At 36.0% G+C, this 12,941-nt stretch overlaps 1 protein-coding gene across 9 annotated transcripts in view; it reads left to right on the top strand.

Annotated features, from left to right (window-relative positions):
• Positions 1 to 12,941, top strand: part of METTL15 (methyltransferase like 15) — a 95,487-nt gene that overhangs the window by 25,726 nt on the left and 56,820 nt on the right. For all 9 annotated transcript variants that reach the window (XM_037401552.1, XM_037401550.1, XM_037401549.1 and 6 more), the window contains exon 3: positions 12,749 to 12,885. In XM_037401552.1, coding sequence (XP_037257449.1) covers positions 12,749 to 12,885 — 137 coding nt within the window. The remainder of the gene's footprint in view (positions 1 to 12,748; positions 12,886 to 12,941) is intronic.

The raw sequence follows: 12,941 nt of genomic DNA, 5'->3' as shown, positions 1-12,941 counted from the left end.
AGTGTGACCTTTTCAAAGAAATACTGATCCTAGAGCAGAAGTAGCGTAGCCTGGGTTCGCTAATATTAGAAGGAAAGCTGCTAATATGTCATCTTTTACTGAGTATGCCCCAAGCCCACGGTTCTTAAGCACTGCTGTGTTTGACACAAAAGACAGAGAGCAGTGGAGCTGGAGGACCATGTTGTGTATTAAGCCTGTTGAGTGAGAAATATGAATAGCCTGATGGTTTACAAACATTTTTATTTTTTTAAAAATGAAGAGACGTAACTACAGAGTATACAACATGTTTCATTTGCGAGTCAGCTGAGCTTCACTATCCTGAAGAACAGAATTAATTCTGTTGATCATACTGATTTCCTTCTGCCCAGTTCCATGGAGTGTGTGTTAAAAAAAAAACCACCACCCCAAAGCACTACAATTTTGCACAGTTGAAATAATTGGAAATGAAAACCAAAAGGGCTAAGGTAGTAGGACAAACTTTGTGGTCTTTTTTGAATGCATGCTATGGCAAAGACTTCAATGACACGACAACATTCTTCACGGTCTTTAAATGTGTGTCATGTGTTTGCAGTTTTTTCCAACACCGTAGTGGTGTGTATTTGTCTGGGGAGGGAGTATATGAAATATTTTGGTTAGGGTTTTTTTTTTGTTTTGTTCTTTTTTTTTTTTCTTAAACCTTTCTTATGAAATGGAACTTCTGTTACATGTTTTGTAGAAAACATGTGCTTCATGTTTGGGGGCTGACCTTTCCTAAGAGATCACAAATACCATCTTAATTAGGATTTCTGCATATATAATTAAAACTCAGAAAAATATTTTTAATACATTCAGATATTAGTTACAAAGAATGAAATTAACGAGTAGCTCACAGGAGAGAACTTGCTAAGTTGATTATTGGAAAAAAATGTTAATAAAGTTATTGCATGAATAATGTTAAAGACAAATGGGAGATTATTCTCATATCACTGCCTTTTGAATTCCTCTTGTAGAAGAATAATATATTTGAAACGTAGTTGAAAATGAATAACTTTTTTTGAAATACCCATTACTTTAATCAGTAGAGAATATTATTTGAAATAATGCTAGAAGAGAAAACTATTTAAAGAGTTTGGATGGGTAGATTTTTTTCATGTTGAAGGTAAGTTATTCTTCTTAACAACAACTTTAATTCAGAATGTCGTTGTATTGGTAGCTGTGTACAATTTATGATTTTGTATTTGTGCTTCAGCCGAAGGTGAACAATAAAAACATTTTTCAAGGAAATTTTTTTCTTCTGGAGAATGCCATGATTTTTGTTTCTTTTATTTTGCTTTGCTTTTTTTTTTGGTTGATGTTTTTTTAAATTTACTACTGTAATATGCTCAAAATCCAATTAAGCATATGTTTACATGAAGTTTTTTCATGTAGTAATACAATTAGAACAAGGACTGTTATCAGTCATAATTTATGTTGCAAAGTTACATAAATATTATGTAACGTTAGGAGAACATTTGTGAGATTTCTGCACACTGTAGGTTTTTAAGCATGTTATTCCGATCAGAGTTGTAAATTGAATCCAGCCATGAACTTCAGTTGACAGGAAAAAGACTCCATATGTCTTTCAGACGGAAAGTGATCCTACTTCCATTAGTCTCTTTTAAATAGATTGTTTGTTACCGTAATAAGATGTTCCAAAGTCAACACCGACATTTTGGATTGTTCTATGTAACTGAGCTGGTCTAAGTGACTTTACCCATGTGTGACTTTGCAAAGGCACTGCAATTAATAGGTTTGGTTTTCTTGTTTGTAAATGTTAATTTAAGTGAGTTTTTAAAGAAACGCTTTTCATTTTTGTTTGTACATAAATATGGTTGCAGTGAGCTAAGGGAAATAATTCAAGGTTCCTTTTGAACTATATTCTTGTATTTACTGCACACAATGACCATTATAATTTGTTCAGAAATAATTTGTAAGAGTAACTTAAAATGCAAAGTAATACCTGAAATAACCTTTGTGTAAAGAGATTTGAAATTACTTCCTTTCTGTCTCTGACAAAGTTATACCTTAATAGTGCCTTTTAAATTAATAGAAAATTAAAGTTTAGCTTCCTGCTGGTTACTACCATTTTCTGGACTGTGTTGTTCAGAATATGTGTTAAGAAAAGACAGCTAAATTTCATTTTTCTTTTCCATTATATTTGGTCATGAACATGATCTGTCAAAACTACTCCAACAGATACTGACATGTGTCTTCAAAAGTGATGGGCTGCAGAGCAAAGATTTTCTGTGTGTACCTCAGATAACATCTTGTAGGCTCATGTTAGAAGTTGCTGTACTTTGCAAAAACTGACCTTAAACAGTGCATGTGGGAAGAAGACATGATTGTCTGCTTTAGCGTAAAAAATATTTACAAACTATATCTAGTTGATTAAAGGCAACTGCTGTAAGAAGTGCAAATGTTGCATATGTGGTATGTGTTTTGGAGAAATGTTTGTTTCTATAATGTAAAATAATTTCAAAAGAATATAGAAATATTGTTAGCTTGTCTTTTCAATCCCAGTATTCAGCATATCAAACCAATATTTTTAACATGATTGTCTTTTGAGAGCTGTATGGGATAATCTTTACTGCCATAATTTGTTTCGAAATCAGTTTTGTGGAAATCTTGATAGGCTTGAGTTGTGCATGCTTAGGAGGTGACATGGAGAAAGAGGGTAGGAGAAATGTGCTGTTTATGTCCATCTGTTGGACATACAGAGCGATTTCAGCAGCAAATGAGGTTTGGATGAGATACTGATGTGATAAAACAAAAAAACCACCACCCCACCCAACACTTACTTGCTTTCTTCTAAAATACTTCACTCCACAGGATGATTTTTTTTCCCATTCATTCAGTTTCTTGTGAAAACATCTGAATTAGAGCATCAGGTCATCTCAGAATAATTATTATCTTTTCTGTTGATTAAAAATCACATTTTGTAACAAGTATGTGGTCTTGGGTAGTAGTATGGGAATACTTTCAATCTCATTGGTTCCAGAAATAGCTTAACTGGTTTATGTGGAACCAAGTCCTTGCCATCTTAAGGCACTGGGGCAAACTGACTTTGAGCTGCATGGTACATGGTTGTCCTGGTGCTGCTGCCTGAATTCCTTTTCATTGTAAAGCGTAGGGTGCATATATGTACGCAGTTCAATGTTTGTGCAGCAGAAGTGTTAACTTCAGATTTTGGAGATGATTATAAATTTGGACAAAATGCACTAGTATTAGTTATTCTTTATTGACTTAGAAAGCTAGTTTTATCATTAGTACATATATAAAAATACTGAACAGCATTTTTTTACTGTTCATTGGTATGCATGTACCACTGTGAATGGTAATCTGTAAAGGCCCTCTGAACTTTATATATACATATATATATATGTGTGTGTGTGTGTGTATAATCTCCTGTACATGAAAAAGAAGTAATAATATTTTTCTTTTCCTAAAATTATCGTGTAGTATATTGCTGCATGTTACAACATGGGAAGTTTATTTCAATTAAGATAGATTTTTTTATTATTATTATTTTCTGAAGACATTTTTGTTTCTTGATCCATTTGGACAATTACCTTAAAATTAGGGCCCTTGAATATGGCCATCAATTCCTGGTTTTCTAAGGTGCATTGTGTTTGATAAAGTAAAAAAGAAGAGGAATTGAAGAAAAACTTTAGCACTGATACTTTTTTACTGTATCCCAGAGAATGTCAGAATAGCTGTTAAAAAGGCCTGAATGAAAAGAAATGCTTATGACTTAATTCTGGTAAGTATTACAGATTTCAAAGCAACAGAGCCTTTTCTTCTGTCTTTGGATGAAAAGTACTTGCTCATACACTGACGTTGTAATTGGTCATCTATTGAAGTGCAGAAACTTACTTGGAATAGAACGAGCCGTATTTATTTGTTCTCATCAATTACTGCTACTAGCTGGGAAAAAGGAGACTGCAAATCAGAACAGTTCTAAGATTAGTAAGTTTCTTTCCTTAAACAGTGTCATTTTTTAGAAATTTATTTCTCCCTGTGATTAGAAATTACTATACGTGTGTGTCTTTGTGCATGCACTGGCTGTGTTTTTATTGATAGTCTGTGGGGGTTGGAACTAATATGTTTGCACCCAGAGGTTCCGATTCATTCTCCATGCATACCAATAGTAACATCTGTTGTAATTCTGTGCAAAGGTGGATGGGGAGCGAGCTGTGGTCTTGGGAAGGTTGCCTTCTTAAAGAAATGTTTGCCAGTGTCTCCTAACAGAAGTCCATTTAGGGTCTTGGGTGTTCTCAGTCCAGCCTGTTGGCTGGAATAGGATTTGAAGCCTCTTTGGTGGATCACCATCCTCTTCCATAGTATGAGTAAGTTCTGTTTCACGTTGTGGCTTAATAGAATCCCTACTTTTAGAAGCTTGGAAGGAAATAATGTTAAAGTTTGGATATACTTTTCCTTCCTCTTAGCATCACTTTTTGGATTTGTACTTCTGATTATTGTCCCTCTGTGTTTATTGAAACTAGGTTCAGTGAGGTTGGTGTTAACAAAGGCCAGCACTGAGCATTGATTTTCAATTTTGAGCTGTTGGATTTTAAGCTTTGCAGAAGGGAAGGAAAAGACTAAGGAACTGAGAAGGGACTCTGGCTTGTCCCACTGTGGACCTTTAAAATATCTGCCCAAACAACAGTCTGTGTGCTTTATTCAAGAAGCATTTACTCCAATAATTATTTTTAAAATGTCTGTATTAATTCATACCTTTGCAGTGATTAGCTGTGGGGTAATAAAAACATACAGCATATCAACTCTGCCTTGAAAAAAAATCACGGCTAGAAAAAGATGACTATAGAATTCCTTGTCACTGCTGCCCACTGCAACTCTTCAGCTCAGTGTATTCTCCTTATGTGTATATGAAATAGTTCAGTGTATTAAAATGGTAAGCTGTGGCAAATTCGAGATGCTTGAAGAAGAGGTCAGATATATTTATACTTTAATGCACTTAGAGTTGATATTTGAAAAATAAAACAGTAGAAAACAAGTTGTGTTGTGACAATGAACAATTTCTGTTGTAAATAATGAGGAAATTCAGAGAACAAATTTAAAGGACATGACTCAGCATGGAAACATCAGGAGAATGAAGAAGCAAAAGGTGTCTTGCATTGTGATATTTTTTTTATGATATTATTTTTCTGTTCCTGGGATTCTTTTTTTTTCCACAAAGCAATGGAATAGATACAAATACAGTAAGAGAGTACTTAGATACCTACCAACAGTGCCTGGTGATGCAGTAATAAATATTTATTGTTAGTTTTAACAAATGTCTCAGTTCAAAATACAAGCATACTAGTAGTTTGACCTTCTTGCCATTTACAAGAAAACACTAGCACTTACTTGAAATATGGAAACAGTGACAAACATTGGCTTGTGATCCCACTAAGAAAGATGTGTGAATGCAAAGACAAGCCCTGTGACCAGGTCGCAGGTGGCTTGGAATGCACTAGTGAATGGTGGCTCTAGTATTGTAGAAAAGTGTCATTGCTCTCATCACATAACCATTTACTTCTGTGAATTTATTTTTGTTAGCATATCAAGTATAAAAATAAGTCCAGGAAAAACTATTGTTATTTTGATGTTTGTCTCAATTGCATGAAAGAGTCTTTTCAGTTTTATTTTTCTTTCTTCAAGCAGTCAATATCAGGCTTTTTAATTTTTCTTCCGATGAGCTGAAAAGTTAGGCAGCATAGCTCAGCTGCTGGGTAGTTGTTCTTCCGTTTTTCTTTGCAGGGTTTGTTTCAAACACATCAGTATTCTGGTATTTTTCAAGTCTGTAAAAAGTGGAAAGGGTGCCATTTACTTGCATAACACATTTGTTTTGAAAGCAGTGAAAAGATACTAATTTCGTAATTATTATTCTTTCTAACTCCTGATTTTTCTTCTGGAAGATGGAACATGGAGGGCGAGGGACTGTTTGGACTGGGGCAGTGTTCTTGGCTGTGGCAGCAGGGATTGTGGGCAGATTTCCTTTCTCTACCTCCCACGTGGAAGTTCTGTGATTCTAGTTTATCATTTGAAGCCCAGTTTGGGGTGGAAAGCCCTCCATCAGGCATGTATCATTGTTAAAGTATTATATTTGTATATAATATTGATATGATACTGGTGAAGTGTGTAGTTTTTTCAAGTTAATTTTTCTTCTGCTCATATTTTAAACTTCGCATTTATTGTTTTCTGAAAACAGCACTAGTCTTGGCTTGGTTTTTCGCGTATCAGGAAGTATGTCTTTCCTATTAGCCAAAAGAGGTGACTAATTAAGTAGGATTCTTTTCACTGCTTTTGGCTTACTAGTGAGTAATGTTTTCTTCTTAAAACTAAATCTGAACCATTTTTGATACGTATATTGCATATGGCAAAGCTGAGTTACTTCTGCATTGTATAGAGGTCATGCATTGTAATATATGTAGGATCAGTTTGTCTTTCCGTGACTGCCCGACTGTTCTGTTTGACCGATGTGATAGCCATCTTCATTACACCTACGTGACTGACTCATGCTGTGTTTGATGTGTCTTACGAGCATTTCATTTGTGAGGAGGATACTCGCACAAATATACTATGAAGCGTGCTGCAAAATGGTCTGCTCAGTACGTTATCCTGCTATACTTGAATGATTGCCCCTTAAAGAAAAAATACTTTAGACAGGAAGTGGAAAATGCCAACAAGATGATACAGGAGCATCCAAGGGGAGTACTTGTACCACTGTCCCTTCTGTGAGTGTATGTTAAGTCTTCAGAGGAAGTGCGAAACAGAGGGCTGGAGGAAGGAACGCTGTTTTCCCAGGAAGGTTGATTTGAGATTGATTTTTTTTTTTCTTTGTTTGGTTTTGTTTTGTTGGTGGTGTTTTTTGGTGGTTTTTTTTTTTTTTTTTAAATCTGTGAATTTGGTGTTAAGGTGGTTCAGGTGATAATGCTTGCAGAAGGCAGAGAAGGATGGTCATTATCAATATAGTTTCATTTTTTTTTAGTAGAAAAACGTGGTTAAACAGGGCTGGGGATTGAAGAAAATTATGCAGTGCAAGGTAGGTTGGTGTGTAGGGGGAATAACAGGCTCTCCTTTTTTTGGAAAAATTAATGTCATCTGTTGGAAAGAGCCATGGAAGAATGCCTTATGTGTACTAGTTAGTCTGGCATAATAACCATCTTTTTGTATTGTAGAACTATGAACAAGATGAGCCCTAGTTTGTCTAGACCAAAAGGCAATCTGCAGCAGTCAGTCATGGGGTCAGTGATGGAGAGAGCCTGCTCATGAAGTGCTCATACCTGGGGTAGAAGACTGTCTGGCATAGTGCTTCATGTACTATATTGCAACTCACTATGTCATGGGTATTTTGTACAATTTGCCAAAGTCTCTTTAAGACTTCATACAACTTGTCAAAGTCCCCTTTGAGACTGTGTCCGGGTTGCAAGAGGAAGAAAAAACGTCTTGTATAAAAAAATGAGGAAGATGAACTCTTTCTATCTCTGCAACTATCTTAGAGCTAGTTGTAAAATGAAGGCTATAAAGTTTTTGTTTGTTGCTTTGTGTTGTTTTGTATGTCATGAAAGAGCCAAATGGTTTCTAAAACATACAGTCACAAACTGATTATAAAATTCCCAAGGGGAGCTCTCATGGGGCTATCATAACTTAACAATGGAATGGTGAGTCACTGCAGGAGGAATTCATGTAATAATCTTTTCCTGTATTTATAGGACCAGGAGGATAAAATGTCATTTAATTTGATTAAAAACTACTAGGCAAGAGAGAAAGAGGAAGAAAAAAATGAAGTATCTTTCTTTTATTTCAGGCATGAAAGATGAATGGAATATATAAAAGGCTTATTATGAAGCAGTATAGTATAGTGATTAATTTCAAATGCGATCAATGCTCCAAAAAGGTTGTGTTAATAATAAAATTATTTGATTTGATAACTTGAGGTGATGATTTTTTTTTAGGTTCTAGATGCAAAGCATCGCTTTTGAGTGGAACTGCTAGATTGAGGCATCTGTACGAGTCCTTCCTTGCTAGTTTAGGCATACGTATCTGTGCAGTTCAAAGATTATCCATGGATTTTCTTACCTTTAAAGGTTGTGCCAAAATTTACTTAATGTAGCCTGAATTAGGTTTGCTAGGATGCCAAAAATGCTTTAGCCTATGCCGTTAATGCTGGTGATGCAGTGTTTTGTCCAGCACTGTGTATTCAGTCCTGCAGTCACTTCTGCTTGAATCAGAGCTGTATCCTCTTTTATGTAGTGCTCCCAATGTAAAGATCACATTACAGTTGTCTGCTGTTGCTTAAAGGTTTGGTTAGTTTGTGTTGGTTCTTTCAGAAAGGGCAATATACTTTGGTGAGCGTGTGTTTACTCACCGTCAGTGTTGGTATGAGTTCTTAACTAAAGCTTTTTGATGCTGTCACAATATTGAGAGCTTGTCACTATGTCATGGTACAATGATCCTTATCCTTCCTCTTCTTTCCTTTGCGCTCTTAGGAGGTTTGGTTTATTTAGAAGATCTGTGTGGTTCATCAATATTCAGCATGTATGAGGGGTTTATTAAGCTTAAAGTTTATCAAATTTAAAATTACTGAAAGCAGAGGCAGATGTGTGTGAGAAAAGGTGAGACTTAAGCAGAATAGCAAATTAAATGCTCTTGAATGAGCCACGAGACCTCCAAAAATTAATTTTGGGGAAAAAAGAAAAAGTTGTTTAAATAGCAAAATTGTCTGGATATTTTGGCCAAAGAGGTCGCTAACTCATATTTTGAGTTCCTGCTGTTCAAACCTAATGAAACAAAGGACCTTCTCCATAGCATGGAGATGTTGGTGAGGGAAAGGCACAAAGGATCAAATCTGTGTAATACTTCGTAGGGATCAACAAAGGAGAATTAAATATTTAGAAAAAGAACAGATGTGCAATAAATAAGCAATTGGTAAATGTATGGGTGAAGAAAGACTATTTTCTGGAACTTTAGTAGTGAGTTTAAGTGAAATAAAATTATTATTTCAAACTTTTGTTGTAAAGAAGATCGAAGTAGCTGGTTCGAGCACTTCCTATACCTTCTTTGACTCTTCCTGCCAACATTGTAGCTCTACTTCGTGGAAGGTTGTGTTGAGATTTTTCGAAATTTTAGTGCTAGATTTCTAGCTATGATATCAAATCAAAGCAATTCTTTGTTGTTTTTTAAACAGAACAACCAAACCCAATGCAGATGACGTTACTCATGTTGATTAAACCTACTTTTTCCAAGAGTAATTTTGATTGTTTTGTGTTGCTCTGGAATAAGTGCAATCCTAAATGACACTTGAGACTGTTCTGACCAAGTTTTTTGAGTGCATTTCTGAGTGGGTTAATTGTATGCAAGAAATAAAAAGGTAGTTTTAATTTTCTATTGTTGCCTCACTTTTTCAAAAGGAGTTTTTTTACAGAAATAGAAGATAAAAGTGAAAGGTCTTTGTATTACTTATGTACGTTATTCCGGTAAGGATTAAATAGAAGTAACTTGAGTGCAAATCAAATACATATATCAGATATTTTTTGGAAGTTTTAAGAGTCATTTAAGAGGATTTATATATTTGTCAGTTCATGTTAGTATTTCTAATTTTTGAAGCTAAATGCAGAGTTAAAAATTCCAGTTTTATATTGATTTTCATTTGAGATAATACAAATTTTGCTAATTACTATAATATGACACTCAGTAGCCAGTATTGGATTTTTACAAGGATAGTACAGGTAACAGTGTAGTGGAAAAAAGGCCTATACTGAGTTGGACCCTCTATCAGAAGAGAGGTTCTCTGAATCTGATCAACGGTGATAATGTGAGGGCTTGCATAGAAAGTGTTTTCAGTATCGTGGAATTTTGAAGGTATGCAGGTCTTCTCAAAACCTAGCTAAAGTCTTGTGGTTAGTTGTGTTTTTTAAAAAAATACCCACACTTTTCTGACTGTTTCAGTTTTGTGCTTGTAAATTTGTTTCAGTGAATATACTTTTTTTTTTATGGCAGAAGAGAAATCAGAATGCTTAGATATATTGTGGGAGCATTTGTATAGTATGCATATTATATCCTCTTTAATGTAACTTTGTCTTATACTGCTTACAAGAAAAATAATCTGTATTTCTAATCTCTTTATTTCTTTGTATGAGTGGTGCGATTTAATGTTGGATGATGAGCCAACTCAATTTTTTTTCCTGCATGAACTTTGTAAAATATTATAGGGAAGTTCTGCTTCTAGAGCATAGGCTTAGGAAGCATGATGGCATAATACAAAAATTGTACCGTGACAACATAAAGATCTTAAAGGATCCTAATTTGCACATACTTTTAGCCACAGTAGAGTTTTATTATTAGTCTCATAAATATTCAGTTTTAGTATTATGGATTTTCCATTTAAAAGGCTTTTATTTATGTTTTCTAAAAACTGTTTCTGGAAAAATGTTTGGGCCTTTCTTCGTTGCCTTTGAATTTCTGTTTTTATCCAGAGGAATTTTGTGCTTGAATCTTAATTCTTTCAAGAGAGAAATGACAAAATTTCCCCTAAAAGGTGCTTAACTTGTGGTGTATAATTTTTATGCATAAGTGTAGTTCACATTAATTTCTATTTAATATAAGTGCGCTTGGTAAGCGGTCTCCAAAATCTGTTTCACATGAAGCAATTTGAGAGGTGGGGAAAAAAAAAAAGACCAGGTATTCATATTGAAGGATATGGACAATTTGTTGTTTTCGTTTAGCTTGCATGAGTCCGATTCCCCCCGCTGCCCCAGTCAACAGCGGTTAGTTAAATCAGCCAAGAGGGAAGAGTTATGGGAATCCAGAGAGGCAGAAACTAGGGAAGATGCTGTTCAGTCACATTTCTGCTTTGGTTCAAATACACTGTCATCAAACAATAAAAATCTATCTCTTTCTAAACTCCAGTATGTTTTCCCTAGAGTATAGGATTATATATACTTTCTTAGTAATTGAAAAGGAAATCCTTCCGAAGTGGGATTGCAGTCATGCAACCTCTGCATTACTGAGCGGTGAGCCGGTTATTTCTGTCAACAAAATAGTTCTTGACTTCTAAGCGGTTAAGCGCCAATGTTGTCAGGCCAAAGGAGGGAAGGTGTGTGGGACAGCTTCTAGAAACACTACTGCTGTTGTACAGATAAAAAAACCAAACACCTTAAACCAGCCTTAAGTTCTACCTAATTTTCTTGTGTTACTCCCATTAGCGGGATTGTATAGCCCTGTGTCCCAAGTCACTGTTCCTTAGGGAAGCCTCAGGAGCAAAGCCTCCTGGTCAGCCTGTTGGTCAAATGGACTCTAACTGCAGAAACAACTCTGGAATGAGCCTACAGAAACTGCAGAGCCATCAGGAGAGCAGCGGTCACCTTTCCAGAGTCTTACCTCAGCTGCCCTTCAGCTTCTCCCTTCCTTTTCCCTGCTGGGACCAGCAGCACACCACTGCTAAGTCTCCCTTCTTTGCAGGCAAACCAGTTTTTTCCAGATGTTCTCCATGATGTGGCTGGGAGTTAACCAGCCTTTTGAAGCCATCTTGTCTCTGTGTGAGATTTGATGACCCTATTACCCCCGTTATCCTTCTCAAGTATGAGATAGAAAGCCTTTTTGGGGGGATTGTGTTCTGTTTTTGCGGGTTTTTTTCTTGTCTTATTTTACTTCTTTGTGACGTTTTGAAGGTGAGAATATGAAATTTCCATGTATTTTCAGGAACTTTGAGTTCTGAGAGACTTGCTATAGGAATTTCAATGCCCAATTTTACTCAACTTGTGCTGACTCCATCCATACCTGTATGTTCTAGTCAGAGTGCATTCAGAGTTCCTTAAATGTGCCATCAGTTTCAGTCCAGAAGGCTGGAGAGAATGGCTGTCTCTGCCTGGTGTTACTAAAAACTTTTCAGTCTAAATTTCTCTATCCAAAAAACCATGGTATATGTTCATGGGCAGTAAGTATTCCTCAGAAGCAAGGAAGTGTATGTTGTTTATCAAAAGATGTGACTAAGCCCATAGAGCATGCCACATCAGCAGTTGCAGTGAGATTGCTGTGAAGGTGGGTATTCCTGTGCTATTCTGCATCTTGTTAGGGCATGTCATGATGGTAGTGAAGGTCCAGGAGATCCAGCCTATCTTACATAGCTTTGTCCTTGCACGGTGAACCCTAAATGAGTGGTACTGTGTCTTGCAAACCTATGTCTTCTGTGCTAGTTAGGTGAATCCCAGTCGGGATATATGTGCCTATGCTGCCATCACACTTTGATCTGTGGTATAAAACTATGGTAGTGTCATTTTTTGGATTGATACACAGTACATCAGCCTTCCTTTTGGACACGTTCTTACAAAGTAGATGGTGCTGATTACTTCCTATAGTCCCATGTCCTATATCTTTGTGTCCATCACATTGAGCAAGGTCAAAGCAAGGCAGTCAAACCAAGTGACTTTCCTCTCAACTCAAAATATAAATAACTAGGAGGAGTATGAAGCTGCAGTAGGTTGTACAAACGATTGCCCTTTTATTCCGGAAGGATTGTTGGGGGGGAGGTCCCAGCTTCTAAAAAGCTTACTCTGACATGATTCCAATTTTGCACAGAATATGAAAATATTTACAAAAAGGCATTGTGACTATATTGAATGCTATGTTTTACTGCTAGCATATGAGAGAGATTAGCAACAGAAGCTTTAAAACAACAATCAGTTTATCACTGTTCTAAGGTAAAGGTGTTGTCTTTTTCACTCAACAGCGTTTCCTTGATATGACGTTTGGAGCCGGAGGTCATACTACAGCTCTTCTAGAGAAAGCCAGCGGTGTTACAGTATATGCACTAGACAGGGACCCCACAGCTTATAAAATAGCTCAGCAGCTTTCAGAATTGTACCCGTAAGTTGTCTTCTCCTTTCTTAAATATGGTCAAGGTTGATACAGTGGTATTATAT

The sequence above is a fragment of the Falco rusticolus genome, chromosome 10 (assembly GCF_015220075.1).
Source record: "Falco rusticolus isolate bFalRus1 chromosome 10, bFalRus1.pri, whole genome shotgun sequence".
In the NCBI taxonomy this organism is placed as follows: domain Eukaryota; kingdom Metazoa; phylum Chordata; class Aves; order Falconiformes; family Falconidae; genus Falco; species Falco rusticolus.
The sequence above is the reverse complement of the archived record's forward strand: the minus strand, read 5'-3'. Positions and strand labels throughout refer to the sequence as shown.